The sequence below is a fragment of the Heterocephalus glaber genome, unplaced genomic scaffold (assembly GCF_053883595.1).
Source record: "Heterocephalus glaber isolate CG9 unplaced genomic scaffold, H.glaber_assembly_v1.0 deba00001553, whole genome shotgun sequence".
NCBI lineage: Eukaryota > Metazoa > Chordata > Mammalia > Rodentia > Bathyergidae > Heterocephalus > Heterocephalus glaber.
In genome coordinates, this window is record NW_028258344.1 from 7,346,181 (window position 1) to 7,372,280 (window position 26,100).

General features: G+C 39.4%; 1 protein-coding gene and 1 pseudogene across 2 annotated transcripts in view; both read right to left on the reverse strand.

The window, feature by feature from the left end:
- Positions 1 to 22,745, reverse strand: part of Ggh (gamma-glutamyl hydrolase) — a 33,789-nt gene extending 11,044 nt beyond the window's left edge. The window contains exons 1-5 of one of the 2 annotated variants that reach the window (XM_021256084.2): positions 22,520 to 22,738; positions 20,398 to 20,509; positions 12,920 to 13,034; positions 7,868 to 7,918; positions 456 to 540 (exon numbers count right to left, since the gene is read on the reverse strand). In XM_021256084.2, coding sequence (XP_021111743.1) covers positions 456 to 540; positions 7,868 to 7,918; positions 12,920 to 13,026 — 243 coding nt within the window. In that variant the 5' untranslated portion in view covers positions 13,027 to 13,034; positions 20,398 to 20,509; positions 22,520 to 22,738. Of the gene's footprint in view, positions 1 to 455; positions 541 to 7,867; positions 7,919 to 12,919; positions 13,035 to 20,397; positions 20,510 to 22,519 lie in introns of both variants that reach the window. The other variant, XM_021256083.2, reaches the window with a different exon arrangement.
- Positions 9,315 to 11,401, reverse strand: LOC106009184 (sorting nexin-2 pseudogene; annotated as a pseudogene).
- Positions 22,746 to 26,100: the final 3,355 nt, after the last annotated feature.

A 26,100-nucleotide genomic window follows, 5' to 3' on the forward strand; every position in this document is an offset into this window, starting at 1 on the left:
ACCACCCACAGAAAATAATAAAAGGCCAATAAGACAATGAAAAGAGTACTGTTTACTGTCCAGATTGTAATGTTGCACTGTATATTGACTGTTTTAAGATATACCATACACAGAAAAGTTATTGAATAAATTTGATAAATTTATCATTTATATATTTCTTGCTATAATTTCTTACACAAATTAACAAAAATATATAATTTTTGGTCATCAAATAATTGGACTGGTAAGTGGTTAAGCCACATATTCATATGCCCACACCAAAAAGCCTCGAATTAATGAAACACACAAAAATTGGGCAGGACCAGCCACTGCTGAAGAACAGATGCTTTAGAGGTAAGGGAATGAAATGAGAGTCATTATAAAGGAAACATTACCAAATGCTTAAAAAAAGAATTATTCTCACAGAAACTAACAAAACCCACCTAAAATGATAAGCAAGTTACTGATATATATACCTGTCTGGACAAGTTGTAAAATATTTTGGAGACATTAGCATAGCCTGACTTCTCAAGATCAGCGCCTCCTCCGGGAAAAAGGATTCTGAAACATAAATTAAGATGAATTTTACCTCATATAAACATAAAAAAATCTTTTCATTTTAAAGCATTTTTCCTTAGTATATTAAAGATTATTAAAGAAATTTAGAAAACTAAATAAAATAGTAAAATTTACAATCTTAGCCATTCAGAAATTACTCTAGTTAATAGCACTTTAGTGTATCTTGTTTTAAAATTTCTTTGATAACAAGTTTATTTATAAAAACAGTGTGAGTAAACAAATGATGAAGGGGCAGGAGAATGTCCAAAGCTAGAAATCAAATGGTAACAAAATTTCAAGTATAGTTAGTTTTATTTTTATTGTGCTTTGTTGTGGTTTTTGCAGTACTAAAGAATGAACCCAAGGCCTTGCACATGCTAGGCAAGCTCTGGACCACTAAGCTATATCCCCAGTCCTATTTTATAATTTTATTTTATTCTGAGATAGAGTCTTCACACTAACACGTCCCGACTGGTCTATATACTAGTCTACAAACTAAATTGTCCAGACTGGCCTTGGATGTGTAATCCTTTTGCCTTGGCTCCCAAGTGGCTGATATGACAGGTGTGCACCACCATGCCCAGCCAGCTAGATTTAAATTAAGATGACCAGTGATGTCAAATCACCTGCAGGTGCATAATCATGAGTTTTAACTCAGAAATATTTTTTAACTATAAAGAACAAACTAAATATTAAAAATGTATTTAGACTAGACTTAAATATCTATAAGTGGTTACTTCTTTTTTTTTGTACCGGAGATCTAACTCGGGACCTTGTGCTTGTGAGGCAGGTGGCAGAACCACTGAGCTAAATCTGCGGCAAGTATTTACTTCTTAATTATCATCCTGAGATCTCTTCAGAAATAAGTACATTATTAGAAAATCCTGAAAAAGAACACAATTACTCTTACAGAAAAAAAAGTTTAAAAAGGGAGTTACAAACATTTAATTTTATTTTACTCTTACCCATAAAGATTAAATACAGAAAAATATTTACCATGGTTTTGAACCAGCTTTTTGAATTAAGTTCAAATTTTTTCTAATAGCAAATGAAATAACTAAGGATATCCAGAAGAGGTTTGGCCAACAAAAGTTGGATTAAACATATTACATTTTTAAAAATATTTCAATATCTACTTCAGACATATGAAACAACTTTTGAAATGGTTCTTTATTTCAGAAATGTATTCTGGGAGCCTTTCAGGCCACTGTACCTCCACCCCAGAGTGCCAAGGAGCACAGCCCACCCTAGCAATGAGGAGGTGAGCCACAAGGACGTCGGCAGCACACCCACACACCCGGCTGGAATGAGAAGATACGTAAACAAGTCTCAAAACCAGACTTCCAGATCACCTAAACCAACCCCAAGGGGCAACAAAATGGTACAATCTGATATTCAAATATCTGGACTGACAGAACTGGCAACAAAAGAGGATCTGGAAAAAATGAAATCAGAAATAATTTCTCAGATAACAGCAGAGATTATGCCCATAGTGCAAGACATGATTAATAAATCTAGAGAGGACACAGATAAAAAAATAGAGGAGCTGAGGAACATGATGGAATCCCAACAAGGAAATAAATGGAATCCATAAAACAGATACAAACAGATTTCCAGGAGATTAAAAACTCCACTGAAAGTCTATGCACCAGAATGAGCCAATGTGAGGACAGAATTTCAGATATAGAAGATAAGATTGCAATCAGTGACCAGGAAAAGAAAAATGTCTTTAAAATAGTAAGGGACCACAAGAAATCAAGCCAGCAGCTGCCACATGATACAAAGAATAACATAAGGCTGACTGGAGTCAATGAAGAAACAGGACAGAGTGCAGATTACATAAAAAACTGCTTACAGAAGTGATGGCAGAAAACTTCCCCAGGAGGGGAAAAGAACTTGAGATTCAGATAAGTGAGGCATATAGGACTCCAACTAGCCTTGATCAAAAAAAATTTACACATAGGCATATAATAGTTAAGATTCTGGAAGCACAAGAGAAGATCACAAGCAGTTAAAGAAAAGAAACAAATCACATATACATGAAAGCCCATCAGAATCACAGCAGACTTCTCAACACAAACCCTCAAGGCAAGAAGATCTTGGAGTGATGTATTTCAAGCCCTAAAGGAAAACAGCCTCCAACCCAGATTGATGTACCCTACAATACTATGTATGAATTACCAAAGTTGAACGAAGAAGACCTAAAAATTCTGAACAACCCAATATCAATCAATGAAATTGAAAATGTAATTAAAAACTTACCAATAAGAAAAGCCAAGGTCCTGATGGCTTCACTGCTGAATTCTAAAAGATATTTAGAGAGGAACTACTGGAACTAATGTTTAAACTCTTCAATGAAATTGAAAGGGAAGCAATACTTCTGAATTCATTCCTGGAAGCATCACCTTGATCCCCAAAGCAGAGAAAGACCCAACTGAAAAAGAGATAGGAAATGAAGACGTCAAATTGCCATTATTTGCAGATGACATGATATTCTATAGAGAAGACCCTAAGAACCCCACCAAAAGTCTTCTAGACTTAATAACCAAATTCAGTCAAGTAGCTGGTTACAAGGTTAACATACAAAAATCAATAGCTTTCCACTACACGAACAACAGACTCACTGAGAGAGAAATAGAGCAAACAATTCCTTTCGTGATAGCATCCAAAAAACTGAAATACCTAGGAATCATCCTAATGAAAGAAATCAAAGACCTCTTCTCTGAAAACTATAGCACTCTGAAAAGACAGACTAAAGATGGTATCAGAAAATGGAAAGACATCCCTTGCTCCTGGGTAGGAAGAATCAACATAGTGAAAATGCCCATACTTCCAAAATTGCTATATAGATTCAGTGCAATCCCAATTGAAATTCCAGCAGCATACTTCACAGACCTTGAGAAAACAATCCAAAAATTCATTTGGAACAAGAAGAGACCCTGAATAGCAAAAGCAATTCTAGGCAACAAAGACAAGGTAGGGGGTATCACAATCCCCAACCTGAAACTATACTACAAAGCTACTGTGATAAAAACAGCATGGTCCTGGCAAAGAAGCAGACCTGAGGACCAATGGAACTGATTAGAAGATGCAGAAACAACTCCAGACACACTCTGCCACTTCATCTTCAACAAAGGAGCCAAACACCCTCAGTGGAGGAAAGATAGCCTCTTTAATAACTGGTGCTGGAAAAACTGGGATTCAACTTTCCAAAGATTAAAACTAGACCTATATCTCTCACCATACATTAAACTAAAATCAAAATGGATTAAGAGCTAAAAATTAAAAGAGAAACACTGAACCGGCTAGAACAGAGGTTAGGTAGAACTCTTAAAGACATTGGTATAGAAAAAGATTTTATGAACAAAACCTCAGTTGCCCATGAACTAGCACAGCAATCAACAAGTGGGATCTTTTTTTATTAAAAAGCTTCTGCACAGCAAGAGAAACCACCAACAGTGTGAAGAGACAACCCACAATGTGGGAAAAAATTTTCACCTACTGTTCCTCAGACAAACGTCTACTATCTAGAATCTATAAAGAACTTAAAAAAGTCAGACCTCCCAAATTTAAAAACCCAATCCAAAATTGGGCATCTGAAATGAACAGACATTTCTCACACAAAAAGTAGAAATAGCAAATAAATATATGAAAAAATGTTCAACTTCACTGGCCCTTCGAGAGATGCAAATGCAAACAATGCTGAGATTCCACCTCACCCCAGAAAGAATGGCTGCTATCATGAAATCAACCAATAACAAATGCTGGCGGGGCTGTGGGGAAAGAGGAACCCTGCTCCTCTGCTGGTGGGAGTGTAGACTGGTGCAAGTACTGTGGAAATCAGTATGGAGATACCTCAAAGAACTAGGACTGGAAGACCCATTTGACCCCACTATTCCATTGCTGGGGATCTTCCCCAAAGAATTAAAAGAATCATACCACAGTGATATATGTGCACCCGTGTTCATAGCAGCACAATTTGTAACAGCTAAAACTTGGAAGCAGCCCGATTGCCCATCAACTGCAGAATGGATAAAGAAAATGTGTGGGTTTTTTAAAATAAAATGGAGTACTACTCAGCCATAAAGAATGAGAAACTACAGACATTTATAGCTAAATGGATGCACATTGAGGCAATACTCTTAAGTGAAATTAATATGACACACATGTGTAAATACCGAATAGTTTCTCTAGTGTGAGAAAGTGAAAGTATAAATAAGGACTAAAAGGTATAATAGATAATGTGAAATAGGAAGAAAAGGGGCAAAGGGGATAGGAAAGTGGGAGGGGTAGGGGAAAGGAAAGGAGGGAATAGAATATGAGAAAATGGAAAAATGGAAACAAAGTTTTTTTAAATAGGGAGGGATGGAGGGGTTGAAGGGAGGGCAGGGGAAGGGGGAAAAATAACCAAGAGTGATTATGTAAAGGTGCAAATTTCCAATGATGAATGTCATCATATTGTATACCTAAAATGTAACAATAAAATTAATAAAAAACAATGCATTCTGTTGCTTCTATAAGTAAGACATGATACTAGTTTGACAAAGATGAGCAGCTTTTGTTCGTAGGATCAGTCTAATATAAAAGATTTAACACATATGTGTAAGACATCTGCCACAAACCCATGAAGAAAACTCTACAATTAAAAGTGACTTAATCAAGATTCATGAGAAGTTCTCCCTTTAAATTAAATCAGTATTTAAAATGTTCCTTCTTGCACAAAAGAGAGACATATTACATGAAACATACATACTCGTGTTTATAGCAGCACAACTCGTGAAAGGTAAACGTTGGAAGTGACCTGTATGTTCATCAATAGATGAATGGATAAAGAAAATGTGGAATTTATGCATAGTGGAGTATTACATTACCATAAACAATGATAAATTTGAGTTGTTTGTAGGAAAATGGATGCATCTTGAGACCATAATGGTAAGTGAAATAAATCAGACACAAAGTTTAAATATCTCACAGTTTTGCTTATATGAGACCAAAATATAAATAAAATGCAAAATAAAAGAATGATAATAGGAAATAGGGAGTTACATCTTTTGCAAATGTGAAGGGGACCAAGAGATGGAGGGAGGGGAGAGGGGAAGAGGATGTAAAAAGAATTAAGATTTGTTATGTACAGGTACCAACTGCCCATGAGGAGTGTAATCATTATGTATCACAAACATGTACTAATAAAAATAAAAGTTTTAAAAAACCAGCAAAATGTTGTCTCTGATCAAATTTGGTTTATCTAGACCTAAAGTTCTTTCACCCAGTGAAACCTGAATGCCTCTTGCAGATGACAAATTCCTTTGAATTTCTGAAATTCTGTCTTTTTACCTCTGTATTCCCCCACAAAATAGTATAGTGTAGTAACAGAGGCTCAACAAAGGTATTTCTGAGGTGTATTAGACTACTACCCTTTTCTCTGGTGGTATCTGAAACTATAAATTATGGCTCCTGGTTTCCATGTTTCAGAGCCCAGGTGTTGATGCCTGTGCTGTGGAGAAAGTATAGGCCTATGGGAGCAAGAACTGGTGTGGACAAAGGAAATAGGTGGGGAAGGTCTAAAAGGGACTCCATTGTCAATTAAGACCCACTGTCATTTTTCATGAAGACTCAAGTGCATCTGGACAAGCTGGCTACCAAAAATATTTACTCCTGTCTCTAAATGTACTATTGCAAATAACTTTCCAAATAGAAATGCAGCTGCGAAAGGGAAAGGAGAGATGAGTTATTTCAAAAGCACATTAGGGAGGTTCTTCTCTTATATTCTGGCCTGGATTTATTTTTGTCCTTGTTAAAGTACTTTGCACATACCAGGCATTGTAAATGTTTTACTAAATGACCTGACTTTGAAGTAAAATTTACTGAATAAGCTAAACTAAAGGCAAATAATTTTTGAATATGCTTTAAAAAGAAAGGCAATATGTGAACACATTTTTTTCAAGTAATAACAACAAAACTCTTAAAAAGCTCTACAATAAAAATGACTCCTTGTCACTGCATTTCCAATGAGAAACAGCTATTGATAAAATTGGTCATGTTGATTTGGTATAAATATGCTATGCATATCTCTTCATCTCATCTTAAAAAGAATATAAGCATACTCTGTGTACCATAGCATGGCTTGCTTTTTCTCACAAAACAATACTGTTTACATGACAATCATGATGCAAAGCAGCATATATAAATGACTTCATTTTTAACTCCTGCAGTGATCCATAAAATGAATATAGTCTGTTTCATTTAATCAATTCCCACCTGATAGACCACTAAGCAACTTTTTAAACTGGATGTCTTTTCAGACAATACTACAACGTTTTCAACAGGGCCTAACTCTATATACAAGGATGACAATGATGATGATGGTGTGTGTGTGTGTGTGTGTGTGTGTGTGTGTGTGTGTGTGAAGGGTAAGTGTGTTACTGGAGCTAAAACCCAGGGCCTTCACACCGAGGTTCATGCCAGCTATCTTTTATTTATTTTGACACAGAGTCTCACTGAGTTACCCAGGCTGGGCTCAAACCTGTAATCCTCCTCCCTTAGCTTCCCAGAGTGCTGAGATTACAAGTGTACACCACCACACCTGGCTTACAGAATAATATATTTATAAAACAAACTTCCCTTTTAAGATCCTGGATCAAAAGTATGTATGTTTCTAGTTTTAACAGATACTGCAAAACTGCCCCTAAAAAAGACTATATAATTTATACCCTTACTAATAAAGTATATTTGTTTCCTCATATCCTCACTATAGAATATTTACAAATTTTCTGATCTTTGCCAACCTGTGATAGTTAAAAATGCCTTTTTATTGCAGTAATTAACTTTTCTTCCTTAAATTAAGAGCGATGTTCAATATTATTCACATGTTTGAAAGTCCTTTTCTGTGAGCTAATCATATCTTTTGTAATAAAGCTACAAAAATAACAAGTATTTTTTCTGAGTTCTATGGAAATATTTCTGAAAGATAAACAATCAATATCCATAACCCCCCCAGGCAAGCAATATGATCTCCCATCCAAAGCAGTTTCAAAATATGTAAAACAAGTATTAAAGAAACAAAGATTATGTAACATATGTTAAAAAATTATATGTATCTACTATGTAACAATTATATATTTCCTAACTTGTTTCCTACTCTTTAAAAGACTTCTGGATCTCCTACCAAATATTTCCCATAAAAGAACTCAGAAAAACTAATGCCATACCCCAATAGAGAGTTATGTAGAAACACATATAATATTTATATTTTTTACAAAAGCAAATAAATATGTACACACTCATACATTATTAAACCAATTCACATATATATTGTATTAGGCCAACCTACCCATTGATAGACTTGAAAAGTTCTTCATACTCTGAATGTGTAAGATTAAGCCTGAAAACAATATAAAAAAAACAGTTTACAAACATTCATTTCTGAAACCTAAGATATAAAGTAACCTCCAAATGAAGTAACCACATTATAATGTTTGTAATATACAAAACACTAAGGACCACAAAAATTGAATGCCAGTTAATTTGTTAACTAAGAATTATTTTTAAAATCTAAGAATTCATTAGTTTTATGGTACAGACTATAAAAGAGCTTTATTATCACACCTGGCTTAACTGAAGGCAGCTCTGGGAGGTACAAACAATACAAAATAAATACCAGATCCCTACTTCACCCCATCCCCACCAACCAGCCGCAACCGTCTGGGGGCCACTGGGTATTCAAAAGTCAGAACAGTTCAGATCTAAGGACGGACTACAGACAGATCACTGTAAACTAGCCTAATTATTTCTAAGAACCCTTCAGCAAACACTCCTTGAAAACTCCCTAACAATAACCATGTAATTGATGGTGTTATCCTTTTTCCCATAGAAAACCTGATGTGATTAATCAATGACAATTGATGACAAACTTTAAGTCACAGTTAAAATATCTGCGCTTCCAGAAGTTTAGTTCAAATCAAGAACAAAGGAAGAGAAATCATAGTTGTAAAATCCTTGGAGGAATTCTCGTATATTCAGCAGTCTTCCATTTCGGTAAGAGAGTAACAGGGCACATCCCCTCTCAATGCTCTAAATTATAAATTTACAATCACATGTCAATTATAGCCCACTTATGCTCCAAGGAAAAGACTGAGGAGGTGTCAAGGAGACACCTGTGAAGCTTACAATTTGGCTGTGCCTTGCTAGCTAATCTCTAAATCCAAATTAGCATGAAAGTCAAGTCTCTTGTTGAAAAGTTTACAGTAAATCTCAAAGCAATGGGTGGCAGTGGAATGGTGGTGATCACTATCTTAAATGCAGATTAAATTGGCAGGTAGCATTCCCTTGGGAAGGGATAGGGAGGCGAAATGTGAACCCACATATAATGGATTGGATGAGGATTCTGGGAGGTTCTAACATAACATTAATTTGATTTGATAATACACTGTATTATAAGACTTCATTAGCTCCTTTCAAATGAAAATGAGATATATTCCACTTCTTCCAAATGAAAATATCAGATTGTTTTATTCCTTTTTTTGTATTTAAAAAATTATTAGTTTTCATTCTACAAAAAAGGTAGCAGAGAAACCCACAGCTCACCCCAGATTACCAGAGTGTCCCTCAAAGCCTTGGGTGTATCCAGAGAGATTTCAATACGTAGCTGGAAAATAGACAACCACACCTCTTATCCTCACACCACAATGTCAATTACAAGGTAAACCTCAGGACCTAATCTTTTTTTTTTCACAAGGAATATCATTTTATTACTATAATCCACAAAATCATAATTTCTGTACAGGAATGTAAAAGTGAACATTAATAATGCATTGATAATTCATAAGGTAAACATACTACAGAACATGAAGAAAAGATACTGTAAAATTTTCTGGCCTTGCAGTGCACATTTCGGTACAATTATTTAAGACACAATAGTGTTCAATTCACCAAAGTATTGCAGAATGTCATGCCACAGTCCACTTAATTCAAAGACAGTCAGGACATGCAGCAATAATAAAATGTCAGAGAGTGTGTATATGTAAAACACCACATGTAATTCATAAAATATATAGTAGTTTATTTGGATGGTTTTAAATGAGTTCATTGCGAAATTCAGGATAACTGGAGCAACAACCAACGTCTTCTTAAGTGGAACAATCTTATTGCTAGGCAAGGCTTTGGCTTCAGGTAGGAAAGCCTCCCAGTATTTCATCAGCTGTTGCTGTGTTTGTACTAATGATTCTAAGTACTTGATGATAACAGTTTTAAAATCCTTCACTCCTTCTTTCTCAAATCTTCCCACTTCTTTTTGAATTCTTTTAGAGATCTGTTCAAAATCTCTTTCTCCCTGTTGTACTTTTGCCTCCCACTCCCTTATTTCATTTTTAGCTTGCTGTATTTTATCTGGTTTGTTCGTGACCGTCATTTTTGCCTCAGTCCCATGTTTTTTGAGCAAAGTAATTTGAGCATCTTCCCATTTTTGCCGGCATTTCATTCGATGGTCAAACACACCTTTCACTGCAGAAATAAAATGAATGTAGTCACTAAGTAGTTCTGAAAACACAAAAGTCAGTAAAAGCTTGTTCTTGATGTAACTGGTCTATTTTCTCTTCAACCTCTGCAAGCTGTGGCAAAGCTCTAGATAAAGCAGTATGATCCTCAGAATTACCCAACATGGCGGCACTTTTAGCAAAGGCAACTGTATTAGCTGAAAGTTCTTTTCTATGACAGACCAAAGCTCCAACACTGGCATGGAGTTTCGTAAGCTGCTGGTTGAGATTCTAAAGTTGTTTCTGCTTTTCTTCAACCCATGCATCTGATTCACTGATCTTGGCTGTCATTTTTTTGACAGAGTCCACAGCCTTGCTAACCATCCTCGATATTCCAGTTCCACTCAGAGCCCGTGTATTAACTGTTCTAGGCAGCTCTGAACTTTCCAAGAATTGCCTTAAATCAGCATCCTGTAGTAAAGCTGGATGTTTTACTGTTCTTTGAAGATACCTCTCAAGTGCTGCTCTTCGTTTTTCTACAAACTCAGTGGATGATGAATCTTTTTTACCTACTTTGATCTTGGTCATACCATGTGGGAGGCACTATTATATTCTTCTCTGGAGCTGGTGGCACAATATAACCAACATGTAAATACTTGCTTGCTAATTTGCTGTGCAAACCAAGGAAGTCACTGAATCGTCTTTTAGCTGAAAATTCACTCTTACTGAACATGGAAAGAGAAGTCTTCATTGTTACTCTGTATGCCATGAAAGCATTCATGCCATCACCAACTTTCTCTGGATCTAACATTCAATCTCTTCCCTGGATCTGTCAAAGATTACAGGAGCTGACATACTCTTTAACTCAATTCTAGGAGCAATGAGTATAGTAGGGGTGACTAGTGTGACTGCAGGAGAAGGCTCCGAGGACAGGATAGCGTCTCTTTCTGGGCTGTCCAAAGAAACTTCTGTGGCTCCTGCAAAAAGATCTTCTCTGTCATCATCCAGTACAACTTCTGACGGTTTTGAGCCACTGTAGCCTGCACTAATATCCTCTGTAGGAAGACTAGCTGGTTCTGGAGATGGTGGACTTGATTCCAACGTGAAAACAGTGCTGGTGAACAGGTCCTCCCCGTCCTCCAGCTCCTCAAAGTCAGTGGGCTTCCTAGCAGAGGAAGTTCCCTCTCGGCTGACATCTTCACTCGCCAGGATGACTGAGCGAGGGGCCTGCGAACCCATCATGTGAGCACGCACCACTGAGCTAAATCCCTGGGCCAGGACCTAATCTTTGCCAGGTCTGGCTTTACACACTCTAAGGGCAGGCTAAGGATTTCAAAAGAGTTGGGAAAAAACAAAAAAATTAAAAAAACAAAAAGTCTTCAAACTCAATTAGTTCTAACAGTTTCTTTTAAAAAATAAAAAGGGAATGGAATTAATATGAGAAAATGGAAAAATGGAAACAAAATCTTTGTAAATAGGGAGGACTGGAGGGGTTGAAGGGAGGGCTGGGCAAGGGTGAAAAATAACCAAGAGAGATTATGTAAAGGTGCAAATTTCCAATGATGAATGTCATTATATTGTATACCTAAAATGTACCAATCATTAGAATGAATAATTGATAATGCGAAACAGGAAGAAAATGTCCAAAGGGGTAGGGGTAGTGGGAGGGACAGGGGAAAGGAAAGAAGGGAAAGGAAAAATTATGAGAAGTGGAAAAAATGGAAACAAAGTCTTTGTAAATAGGGAAGAGTGGGCTAGGAATGGGGAAAAAATAAGAACCAAGATGCATCATGTAAAGGTACAATTCCCAATGAGAAATGTAATTGTGTTTTATACCTACAATGTACCAATAAAAGAATTTAAGGAAAAAAAAAAAAAGAACAGTGAGTAGGGCTTGGTAGGGTATTCCTGTAATCCCAGCACTCTGGGAAGCCAAGGTGGGGAGATCACCAGTTCAATCACAAGTTCAAGCCAAGTCTAGGGAACTTAGTTAAACTCTCTGCCTCAAAAAAAAGACTTTGGTGCAAAGTCCCTGGGTTCCACAGAGAGGGGGGTAGAATTTTCCACGGGAGATAGAAATTGAAAAACAGAAGCAATAAAGTCTCCTATCTTGACTAGGACATCAGAAGTCTGTGGCTAGGTCAGCAGGAGTTTGGGCACAGGCCAAGGAACCAGACCTAATCATATTAGACATAATCTCTTTTATTTCCAGCGCTAGAGATTGAACCCAGGGCTTTTCAAGTACTAGGCAAGCACTCTACCACTGAGCTACACACACATGAATCACTTGTATTCTTGTTTTTGTTGTTGTTGTTGTTGCTGCTGTTGTTTTTGGTACCAGAGATCGAACTTGGGACCTTATGCTTGCAAGGCAGGCGGCAGAACCACTGAGCTAAATCCCCGGCCCAAATCATTTGTATTCCTATTGGGCCATTTTATCACAAAAATAATGTCACTTTTTTGAACCTAAAATACCTAAAATTTATGCTGAAGCCACACTACTATATTAGTCATCTACAAACTTTTTTTAAAAAGTATGAAGATATTTTTAATAGTCATCTCCAAAAAATTCTCATTCCTTAAGTGTTCCCTTATTCTAAAATGAAATACAGCTAGTTAGGTTGTAGATCCTGTTACTTCATTATTCTCATGCTCTCCATGAGGACTATCATTTCTGTTATAAGAGAAACTATCATTTCATTCTGTGCGCTAATATATGTAACATACCTCTATTATAGGTATATGCAGCTTCATACATTAAACAATTCAATGAGAAATTACAGATACTAAGTTTACATGGCAAAAATGATACAGAATATTAATACATTTAAATGATATAGGAGAGAAAATATTCATTTTAGAGAGAAAACATAACAATTCTTATATACAGTGCCCAAAACACTGAACCATACCTTACTGGTACAACTCTCGCACCTGCAGACTCTAGATACTTCACATATGATGCAGCAATATAATATTTCCCAAGATGTTTTATTTTCATGTTTGTGGTTTTTTGCATTAATACTCCTAAATTTAGAAAAAAGTTTTAGTTTCAAGAAAATTCCTTTATTTATTGCTCAGACACTAAACATATCACAGTAAAAACTTCATTCTTTCAATTCACAGTATTAAACAGGAAGTGTTTCCTCAAGTCCATCTATAGATTTTGGGAAAGGAGTAGTAAAGGCTGATTGGAGTTTCAGGTAACCTCCTGTCTCCCATCAAATCAGGGAAGCCAAATAAGCTCTCGAAGTAGATTTGTAACAGCACCAGCATTTTTCAACCTTAGACCTAGAGTCCATTTCAGAGCACAGACCCCTAAATCAAAAACACTGCCACTCTCTTCCCACACAACTCAGAGATACAACTGTTTCCTTGTAAGCAAAACAAAACAGTAGTAATATTTTCTGTCAACATCTCTCCACCACCACCTTAAGCGGAGGAATCAATATCTTGTCGATCTCATCGCAGATCATGAAAAGATCTCTATCCTTTCTTGAGGAATCCTTCAACTCCAGTCTGTTTTCCACATGGTTTAAGTAAAGCTCATCATATTGGTACTCTTTCATTCATTCAATATTGTTGAATCGTACTCCATGCTAAGCACTGAACTAAGTGTTGGGGACACGTGAATGAGGAAAACAAAAAGCCCTGCCCTGTAGGCTTTAATTGTAGCATGTGGGACAGAGAGAAGAGAGAGGTCAGAAAACACACATAAAAAGGTACAATATATAGAGGGATGACTGACAGTAACGGCTAAAGAGAGTAAGTAAAGCAAAGAAGGGGTGTTCCATTTATAATCTCTTCAACACGGCGGCTAACTGTAGTGGAAATTGTCCTCTGAACCCTACTCAGAGTAACTCCATCTTGTGGTACACCCCTCCTGGTCTAGCAGCTCAGTGGCCCCCAAGTCACACCGCCCACAACACCAGGTGCTAAATTATTGCAGATTGAATCATAATAAAGTTTATCATTGCTGTGGCTAGACAGTACTGAGACTGGTGGAATTTCCTGATAAGGATGAAATAAGGTGCAGCACACACAACTTTTCCCGAGGACCCTTCTTGCTCTTGATCCTGCTTTTGCTGTCTTAATCAGTGCCCTTTAAAGCTAAGAGCCTAACACCAGGGGAGGAGGGGCAAATTTGGTAGTGCTGTAGCCAAAAGTCATCAACTGGTCTATAAGTAATCCCCAATAAACTTGCCAAGCTGGACTTGTTTTAGTAGTTCTTTGGTTTATCGACCCTTCTCAGTTTGTGAAACATGTAGCTCCCAAAAGGGAACCAGACAGATACAAAGATGAGTCAGGAAAGAACATCCATGGGAAACTTCCCAGGGTGGCCATCCTCTTCCATGTGGTAAGAGGTGATATGCCGACTAGATGAATATGGTCCGTCCGCTGTATGAGTATGGCGATGCCCTCAAAATGGACTAGAGATATATACTGTAACCCTTAAAGGGAGTCCATGGGGAATGGGATTGTAAGAGAGCTGTAGCTGCTGGTGCACCCCCCCCCAGACTGAGTTGCCTGCCCTGGGGAAGATCCTAGGGTGGCTGTCCTCCTCCATGTAGTATGGAGTGACATACCTCCCAGACAAGTATGGCCCACTGCATGTGACTGAAAAAGCCTAATGGACTAGAGAATATTCTGCAGTCCATATGGGAGAGAATTACAGGACAGCTGTAGCCACTGTGGCATGGCCACCCTTGTGCGCAATAAGATATGCTACTGAAGCTGACATATTTGTCTAGAGAGAGATCCTGGGACAGCCATTTACCTCCATGTGAGGAGAAGTGGTGACTATTGAGGGCAACATAGATGGAGGAAAATAATTGTCATTTGCTAATGAGTGATATTATTTATGGGGAAAAACGAGCCGTGAATGAGGTGGTTCCTCTTCACAGCGGCGGCAGCAGCAGAGGTTGAGCTCCAAGTCAAGCCTGTGCCACTCAACTACAGGAGAAAGAGAATGGGCACAAACCTGTTAACATGCCAGTAAACACAACTGGGAAAGTGGAGGTGGTGAAGGACCTGGGCCACTGGACTAAGCTCAACCTGGACTTCAAATCCAAGCTGGTATGGGGTACGGATCAGGCTGCAAACCTGGATGTCAGGTAGAAGAAGTGGCTCTTTAGCCACCTTCAATCTGCACCGGGTCTAAACCTGAGTCTAGTCTCAGGATGTCAAGAGAGGGGGACCAAGGCTTCCTGGAATCTTATGAAGAGTTAACAAGAGTCCACTGAGGCACATCTTGGCTAATTAGTTAATTCAGTTTTGGATTACAATTTTAGTTGATATTTTTGTCTAACTGGCATGCCTAAAACATTTCTTTTGAATAGCTTTGGATAGTTCTTAAATTGCAATTACAGGGTAACTTTCTCTTCTTTTGCTTTATGCTTAAGGTAATTCTTTCATCCAAGTTTATATAAAGGCTTGAAACCCTAACTGTAATATAAACATCTGTGAGTCAACTCTTAGACCAAAGAAGTGAAGAAATAAAAAAAAAGTATCAGGAGCACTTTGAAATCCCAGTGGTCACAGGGTTTTTACAAAAGGGAACCAGTAAGTACTGCAGAAGAAGACATGCTAATTAAAAAAAAAAAGTAATGAGTACAGAGCTATAACAGTAGAGGTGAAGAACACTACACTTACACTAGGGGTGGGCAATTATCCTGGAAATAGATTGTTTAAATCTACCACTTTCAAGAGAATATAGTAGAGGTAGACAAGGTGCTGGGGCATACCTACAGAACACAGTGGAAAATCTCTGCCTGAGGTTACAGACTGTAAAGGTATTGATACAGGGCTGGGCAAAATGGAAGCCAATAAAACTGTCTGCCTCACCCAGAGTAGTTAATAGCAAACAGTACAGACTAACCAAAGGGGATAAAGAAATTGTCTTGTCCAGCCCACAGTACTTAGAGTAGTTCAGTATGGCTGGTTTAAAAAAATAAAGCCAGATGGCTCATGGAGAATGACTGTGGATTTTAGATAAGACAATATAGTACCCTCATCCATGCTGCTGTGCTGTATCTTGGATCTTGCTAAGGCTTGGATCACGCTGTTTTGATCTAGCTAATGCTTTCTTTAGTATCCCTTTAGCTGGTGAGTCCAAGGTCCAGTTTACATTCACCTGGAATGGACTGCAATGAACCTTTTGAATGATCCTTCATGGCTACTTGAACAGCCCACCACTTATCATGGGATAGCAGTCCATGACCTTGACTTGTTATTTTACCTACTCACCATTAAAATGTTTCATTACATAAGATTACATCATGCTAATCTCTCCATGTCTTATAGACTTAGAAAAAATCTGGAGGACATACAAGTATACCTGAAGGAGTGGGAAATGGGAGGGTAATCTCCACAAGGTGTAAGGGCCTGGCAACACCATAAAGGTTTGGAGAGTTTTATGCTTGGGTAAGACATGTATGAACCTGAAAAGGTCACTGAGAAAATTCTGCAGCAGTCTGTATCAATAAATGCAAAGCAATTACAAAGCAATTAAAGTGTGCTTAGAACTCCTGGGGCATTGGCTTATTTTCATACCCCACCTTACTCAAATTGCCTGCCTTCTTCATAACTTAATAAAAAGGACCGCATAAGATTGGGATGAAAGGGTTCAAGAGACTTTTGAGCAAGCTATTTGTGGAGCAGGGAAAGCAGTTGTGTGTCCCAGAACCCCAAGGCCCATTTGTTCTAGAGGTTACCAGGAACCCTCAGGGCTACCATTGTCAGGTAGACAGAAACAATCTAAACAGTTCCAGTACCAATCATGGAAAAGGGTAAAAGCCCAAATACAGTACCTCAACAAAGATGCTGTCTGTTTCTAAAACCCTGCATCAAGTAGAATCCATCACTGGATCTACTTCAGTGACAGTAAAAAGAGAATATTCAATAAAGGGTTGGACTTTAGGACTTGTAGCCAAGCCTCTTTCTGGGGTGCTACAAAATCAGACTTTGAAAAAGTGGCATGCATAGTTGCAGCAGTGTGGAGTTCTATTTGCTAGCCCTGTGACAAATATCATGTAGGTCATACTGGGGATAGAGGCCTTCCACACTACTGAACCGCCTCCTGTGATTGAACCAACAGCTGAGTCAGATAAGGTGTTGGATGGTGAGACAGGAGATTAGGGAGTGGCAAACTGGGGAGGTTGGCATGACCAATTAATTGCAAAGTCCCAGGACACATGTGAAGAAAGTTCCCAAAACCCTGCAGAGTGCTGTCTTCAATTCTTCTCACAAGAACTGGAGCAGGTTTGTAATAGGACAACCTAGATGGCAGGAGTGGGAGGTACAAAAGTCAGCACTGAGCTTTGGACCAATGTGTTCTCTCTTGCATAGTGGTCCACTCTTCCTCTCTAGAGTGTACTTATTCTCCTACTTTTAGTTGGCCCAAACTTGCTCTGCAGAGCACATTTCTTTTCCTACCTTTAGTAAACGTAAAACTACACTACCTTTTGTGTGTGTCTTGACCAATTCTTTTCCGAGGACAGAAAGAACCTAGAAACCATGTCTAGAAGGAGACTTTAGCACCCCAAAACCCAATAACAGAGGAACACGGCCCATTCCTAAAGATGCTTGGTACACCAATGGCACTAGTTGGGAACAACGCAGGAATGGATGGCAGTAGCAATGCAGATAAATATAGATATCACCTGGCTAGAGAGTGGAGAAAGAAAAAACAGGCTGAGCTAAGAGCTGTATGGATAGTGAGAAATGGCCACTATGTGTACAGATAGTTGGGCAGTCCTTAGAGGACTGACTCTAGGATAAGCAAGTGCTTGGTAGGCTACTATAGTGATAAAAGATATGGAAGGAGATGTACGAAAGAATACAAACTGCGTTAGAACCACGAACCAACTTTCAGTCTTTCATGTAGCTGCCCACAGCCTACTAAGTACCCTGGGAAATCAGCAGGATAGTACTGTTATGGCTTGTGTTCAGATGCCCCCTCATGCCTCATGCAGTCATAGGTGGGTCTTTTTCAGAGGTGGCTTGATTTAGAGTGTGTGACACTGGGATTGATTCATGCTGCAGTGCTAGGATCAAGGACACTAGGATTAAGAGTGTGAATGCTACCTGTCCTAACCAGCCTGGATAAGATGCAAGGGACAGAAAGAGCTGTGGTTATCCCTCTTGCTTGCTTTGCTACCTACTGCTCACCATGAACTGTTTCTTCTCTGCAATGCCTGTCTGCCATGCTACCCTGCCTTGGAGGCAGCCGATTATGGACTGAAACCTCTACAAACTGTGAGCTAAATAAACCCCCTTTAACTTTGGGTGTTGGGTATTTTATCTCGGCAATGAGAGAAAACTAAGACAAGGACCCTCACAAAGGTTCAAGCTACAGTACTTGTCACCAGACACCTACAGAAGCCACCCACTGGTTGCTTGTGAAGTCTGCACACAGAAGGGCCAAAATGGGCTGCAGGATAGCAAAGGCCGAAGGCATTCCTATAAACTACTCTGACCTTTGATATGCTGTATAGGCATGTGAGGTCTGCTCTTGGCTACAGCCTCGAAGGATAAGTGCACTAGCTGAATAGGTACACAAGTTAATCAGTTGACATGCACAAGTCACAGGATAAGTCACTAACTCACATGCACAAGTCAACATGTCTAATATGTAGTTGGCAGGTGGATTACAATGGGCCCAGGCCTGTGAGTGAAAGCTGTAAATATGCACTCACCTCTGTGGATACTGCCATAGTCCTTTTGCAAGCATTCACCTGTAAATGGTCCACTGGAGGCAACAAATTAGAAGCCTTACTCAGCTCAGTGTTATGTTCAAGCGCCCATGGAAGATTGATGATGACAGGGAAATCCATTTCACAAACACTGATGTGCAAAACTGAGTTGAGGGCAATCAAGTACAATACTACTTTCACCTGCCTTACAATCCCACAAGAGCTGGCTTGATTTGAAAAACAAAATGGGTTATTAATGTAATATTTAAAGCATTAAATGAAGGTCCTCTACATGGGTAGAAAAAGAGGTACTTTCAGAAGCCATAAACTGAGACTAAGCTGGGATGATCCTCCCCACTAGCTAACACTCCTAGTGCCAAAGGGTGCTATGTGCAGGATGCCTGAGAATCGTCACCAAAAGTCCTGCTCAGGTATGGTTCTCACATTGACGAGCCTTTTAGAGATCAAGTACCTAAACTGCAACCCAAACCTACCTATTTATTGCCAACTATGCAATCAGAGCTATATATCCAATGCTTGGCTGCTGGGGTGACTTGGCTCATGCGCTGACAGAAAAGGCTCTGTGTGCCCTCAGTGGCACGCATGCCATAGGTTTGCCACCACTGTCACGTTACACTACCTCCAGGCAGGACGTGCTTACCAGTGCCGTAGTGGTATGACTGGTCTAGGTGCAACCAACCACTTACTGCTTATGTCTGCTCCAAAGAAGGAGACCTGCATTTGGTAATACAAGCTAGGATAAAGACCTGTAGTTGCGGAAGTCAGGCCCCGGAGGGAAAGCCACTGCTATTGTTCAGTTAAATACATATGATGTGTCCAAAACTGTTGTCTAAACATTTTTGTCTACGCCCACAGATTACTGCTGTTGCCACTCTCAGCCATAGAATTTCGCCTTGCAGTGAGCAGTGACCTCAGGTGAAAACCCACAGTAAGCCCACCCACTGGGTATATGGTGAACTTTTCTCCAATCAATCAGGCATGCCCTGAAATGTGCTACTCTTGTCTGCCCATGATTGGGAGTAACTTCATGGGGACCCTAGAACCAAGGTGGAGCTTTATACACTTTATTGGAGACATATACTCTCAATTGTGTCATTCTAGGACCTTTTGCTGCATTCTGTATTGTTCCTGGGACATAACAGCCTAGTGCTCAGCTCACAGACAAAAGAGATAACATCTCTTCCAAGGCTAATGAAACACTGTGGGGGGTGGGGGGTGGAGAGGAGTGGTATTTTAAGAGTTGGGGGAAGGGTGGGATGGAGGGAGAATTGTACAAACCCCCACCCCCCCCCACCATCCTAGCCAAAGTAACTCTGTCTTGTGGTACACCTCTCCTGGTCTAGCTGTTCAGTGGGGCCCCAGCTACACCCCTCACAACACCAGGTGCTAAGTCTACATGCCAGACTGCCAGATTGCAGCAAAAGGTCATCCATCACTGTTGGGAGACTCTTACTGAGATTGGCAGAGTTTCCTGATAAGGATCTAATGAGGGTGGAGCACACACAACTTTTCCCAAGAACCCTTCTTGCTCTTGATCCTGCTTTTGCTGTCTTAATCAGTGCCCTATAAAACCAACAGCCAAGCACAGCAAGGTGGGCAAGGCAAATTCCGTAGAGCTGTAGCCTACAAGTCATCCACTGCTCTGTAAGTAACCCCTAATAAACTCAGTTACTTGCCAAGCTGGACTTGTCCAAGTAGTTCTTTGGTCTGTCAGTCCCTCTCGATTCAGAGGCAGATGTTTATTTTACATCTCTCCAGGAAATTCATGCAACACTAGACAAGTCCTCTCTGAAAAGGTATAAGATGGCATTTGAGCTAGAACTTCAGCTAGGCGAGGGAGTAAATCGCAGGCAGATTTCTAAGAAGTCAGCAATCCAGAATGAAGGAAATACAAATGCAAAATTCATGAGTCAGCCTGTCATACTGTAAGGAATCCACTTGACTCTCAGATCCATGCATGTAAGGAAAGGGAGAAAGCAATGGGAAAAGATTCAGATCAGCAGATTACCACTTTGCTTAAGCACCTCAGTGGTTTCCTGAACTTTAAAGCACTTTGTAAGACCCTCCTCTTTGTACCCACCCATCTCTCTAGCTTCCTCTTACCAAAGAAATCTGAGGCAGGCCCAGCATAGGGCTGGCATCCAGTATATATAAAAACATGTGAAATTCTGGGTTCAATCACCAGAACAACAACAAAAGGTCTGCCCAGTGAGCACCTGTACCTATATCATTATTTCATTTGGTGTACTTTTAGTATTTCCATAGGCCACCTGAAAGGAAAAGCCTATGTACTAGACACTCAGTTAACATATGTCAAATGTCAAAATATGTTCGGAAAGCTGTTTTTCTCTTTGCTAGTAGGTAAGATCATCTTCACTAAGGAAGACGAAATTTACCTAGGGAAAAAAGAATTGGAGAAAAATGCTGCAAGAAATGCAGGAGTACAGGGCAGGCAGAGGAGTGCCACAAAGGAGTGCACGGGCCATCACAGGATCACAAGGCGCAGGAAACAGGAAAGAAAGTACATTATATTGCGCACCAACACCCCACCCCACCCCACCCCACCCCTACTCCACCACTCCCATAATTACTTTTCCTATCCTCTGTAAAAAGCTCAGGCTATATTTCTTATTCATTAATATCTGGCCCAAATCTCGTATACTTCCACTTTTACAGTTTCCTTGCCTTCGATTCCTATACACTTCCTACAGAAATGCTTTCATATTCTGGTGCTTGGTCAACTACTTTACCTCAATTTATCATAGTGATCAAAACCAGAGTTTTGTTCTCTATATTTCACCTAGGGCTACCCCAATTCCACCAAAGGAAAATAAATATGTTTTCTTTCCTTTTTTCTCCTCCTTGGAACACACATAAATTGGAATTCAGTACATATAATTATATGGTTCTCCTTGAAGAATCTAACCATCATACTTATTAATACTTATGGAATAAGCCATTCCAGGTTCCAAATATTAGTATGCAACACATTTGAAAATAGTGCAACCCATGCATATGAAAAAATGGTTATCTAGTTTGTTTGGTTACAGAATACACTGTTCAGCTTCATGAAAGGAAAAAATAATATCAATGCAAAAATCCTACACAGGGTGGGATAAAACCAAAATGAACTATCCACATAGGTATTTATTTTGGCAAGTTTCAATCCAGGCTAATTTTTCCTAGAAAGCATTTCCAACCCTGTCTCAAATGTCTGTTCTGTTAATGCAAACTGATTTTATATTCTTTTCAAAACATAATTGTAATAAAAACAAAAAATCATGGTTCACTCTAACATTAAACAGAATTGATATTATTGATCATATTGGACACTGCTGGTGATGAAGATGACAAAGTCCAAGATACAGTACACTTTAATTTCTTGATTATCTAATGTATTCCACTGTTATGTATAATGCATTGTATCTCAAAACACTCTCAATCAAGGAATGTTAATAAATACAGTACATGTATGGGCTCTCTCTAGGTAAACTAGTAAATTCCTAGCTACGTAAAAAAAATATTTTTTCTTTTAGTGGAAATGCCTAGCTTTGTACATAAAAGATCAGCGTAAGTCTTCACAGAGCACCCTCCTCCCTCCCAACTTTAAGAGCCAGAACGTAAGAGTTCAAGAAAACCACCTAGACGTCAACTACATTTCTGTGTGATCCAAATAGTGTCTATCAGAGCTCTTATCTGTCCTGGAAGCGGAGGCCCATAACTGCTTATGGGGCCAAGCGGCGTCCAGCGACGACTCCCCGCTGTCCACTCGGCTGTGGTCCCTCGCGGCCTTCTTACCAATGATGGGTTTCTCGGTGGTGGGTCTGCGGGGTCCGCGCAGCCCGAGGCTCGTCGCCCCACAGAGCAGCAGGCTCACCACGCACAGCAGGCAGCCCAGACTCGCCATCTCCCGGCCTTCTCCCGCCGTGATTCAAAGGAACTGCGGCCGACAGGGGGCCAGGGAGGTCCAGGCGACCTCCAGAACCCTGAGTCTCGGGGGCGGGGCTGGGGTAGCGCTACGTCGCGCGGGCCTATGGGAAACGCGGTCCCGGTTCAGGGGCGGGGCGAGGTGGCCAGGGGAGCACGCCTGCGCGGTGGCCTCATCGCCCCGCCCCCCCCCCCCACCCCCACCCCCACCCTCACCCAGGCGGCTTGGGAGGCGACTCGGCTGGCACCTGAGGCGGGCGATGAGGGTCGCCCAGACCGCAGAATCTTCCCTTTCGACGATCATGTCGCAGTGGCCTTAAGTCACCGGTACAAAGCTGGGGCAGCCAGGCCAGGTCCCGGAGAAGCGAGCCCTGGGTCCCCGCCGCCGACTGTGGTAACCAAGCCACGGGGAGCCTGGAGAGATTCTAGAGTCACCTGAGAACTTGGCTGAGGAAAAGGTTAGGTCCCTGTCTCCGGGGAAGGTGACTGCCGAGTTCTACACGCCATCATTCCGTGTAAGGACAGCGTGTGAACTCGCAGGCAGTTCCCACATCTTGCTGTTTATTCAGGTATCTGGAGAATGTAAGGAAGAGGGGAGCACCATGGATTTGAACACATTCGCAGATGCATCGTCTCACCTCAGAACTGGGTCCGAGAGGGGCAGACTCCTGACATCTATTGCAAAGAGCAAGTCCAGGCTAGGTCCACAAATGATGCCTGGTCCTGATAAACTTCACTAGTAACGCCAACCTCAGACAGCTAGGGATTGTCCTATAAACAGGGACAGAAATGATGACTTTGGTTCCTATTCATTGAAAGTATTTTGAAGATCTAAATGAATGTGAAGTTTGTACTAGGTGGAACTTCCCTCTTATTAACATCAAAATTCAGGTTAAAATTGAATAGTATTTGAAACCCTATTCTATCAGTGCTAACTATTGAGGATAAAACAATGAGTTGGACAACAGCTTTTTTTCACAAGAGGTTTAGAATTTACTATGGAAAGATAGGCAAGAACAAGAGCAAATTTTTATCGTATTTCAAGAAAAGTAAATGCAATAAGTAGCCTCATTTCACAAGAAAATAATACTATAGCAGGATATGCTAAGCCCTCCAAACTTGTGAAAAATATTGTGAAAATGCCAACCTGGTTTTGAGCATAATTGAATAAACAAAGAACCTTTATAATACGATGTGATAAGGAAGCAATTGACTAGCCACAAAGGAAAAAAGTAAATTATTACCTAATGTTACACACAAAATTAAATTCCAAATGACCTCTCTCCTCCTCTAGCACACACTCTCACCATTTTAATGACCTACCATGAGTCCCTCACCAGAACTGAGTAGATGCCCACACCATATTCTTGAATCTCCAGAACTGCACACCAAATAAACTATTTTTAATACAAATTGCCTAACCTCAGGTATTTTATTATAGCAACATAAAACAGACTGGCAATACTTTGCAGAAACACATGCATGTGTAAATGAAGAACATGTTTTACACATGCATGTATAAACAAGAATATTTGTAGCATTTTTATAGTAGTGAAATGTTAAATGCAACCTAAATAACTATCAATGATAAAATAATTATATAATTAATAGACTATCAAGGAGCATGGAAATGAATTCATTGGAGATGCTTATTAACAGATAAATCTCTATTAAAAAGAGGTAAGAGATAAATTATACCCGGGTCTAGAGGATAATTTCAACTGAATCAGAATGTTTCCACATGTCTTCTCCAGAAAAGTATAAGATATAGGAAGAGTGCAGGTAAAACTACAAAGGATCCATGCTTTCAGTAATACTAGAAGACATAGCATACCACAAACATCAAATGACCAGAAAATTGATAAGTGCCAAATTAAAAAAAAAAAGTCCACTGCTGCAGTATGGTGTGTGGTGAGTATGGGATGCAAGGCTTCAGAGAAGCTTTGAAAAAGAAAAGAAAAGGGGGGGGTTGGATGATATAGACAAAGCAGAGGCAAAATTCAGCCCCAAAAGACTATGTCAAATAATAAGTGCCAGAACAATGAGCAAGCATGAGTGCTAATAGGTTACAACATTGGTTATAGAGAAATGACTTCAAAATTAGACCAGAAGTGAAAGCTTCAGATAAGAATTGCTTCTGAGGGTATTCAGCTACATTGGTAAAAGTGTGTGTGTCCCCAAAACAATATGGCAATGAAAGCAAAGAAGAAAGGGGAGAAATTAAAGATCCTAAAGAAACAAGAGAATAAATTCATGCTAGCCACCCTACCTCACCCTCATATGAAACTAGTACCAACACCAAAAATATAATCCACTAAAGGAATTGTGCTTGATTACATTGATCAAAGAAAATATTGTTCACTTAGGAACTCTAAAAATAAAATATGCCTTTTAAAAACCCAACACAATGGAAAACTATTTTTAGAGGAAAAAGAAAAGGTGAATGTTAACATTTTACATAACAAAATGTCTTGCATACACACGCGCGCGCACACACACACAAATCCCTAATACCAACATCCAAACTAAAATTATCCTCAAACAACATAGACGTGTGTGTGTGTGTGTGCATGAACTTTAGAATCAGAAATTCAAAACCTGAAAATATAAATGGACAAAACCCAGGAAGGAACTCTAACCAAATCAAGAAAAAACTTGAAGAAAAAAATCTGAAAAATGAATAAACTATCACCGTCTAAGCCAGAAATATAAATTGAAATTTAATGAAGGTCAGTGAAGAAAAGAAGCAATCAATAAAGTAAATTAAAATGATCTGAAAATATAAAAAATCAGGTCAGGAAAAAAGTGCTAGAAATTGATCATAGGCAAGGAAGGTCCAATGTACATGTCAGAAGAAGAGGGAAAGAGGAGGGAGGGGGAGGGAGAGGGAGGGAGAGGAGAAGGGTGGTGGGAAAAGCAACAGAACAGTATTAGTGTATGAAAATAAAATCTAAGAAACCTACCGAAAATTTGAAAAGTTAACCAACAATAATCAACTCTGAGACTTACCCTAGTAAAATGATGGGATATTAAGGAAAAAGAAAAATATCACTAAGGGCACCAGGCAAAATAATCAGTTTACTTATGAAGATAAAGTTGTTTGGTTTGGATGACCTTACACTTCATAAGCACAATACAAAAATCAAGGCAACCATGGAGCATCATTTTAAAAAACTTACTAAATTATTAGTTCTATATGCAGCCAAGCCATACTTCAAGTGGCAGGGCTATTGAAACATAGTTTTGAACATTCTATAACCAAGAAAATACTGTATTTACATTTTCTTAGTGGAAAACCAAATAGAAGATGAATTTCGTCTAGACAATACATGACTGTGGAAATTTACAGTGTAACTAATGATGAGTATTTAATGGTAGAGCTAAGACTAAGGATAAGGACATGGGTCAAAGAGTGTAAAGATGTTTGCAGTGGCATGCACCCATAATCCTAG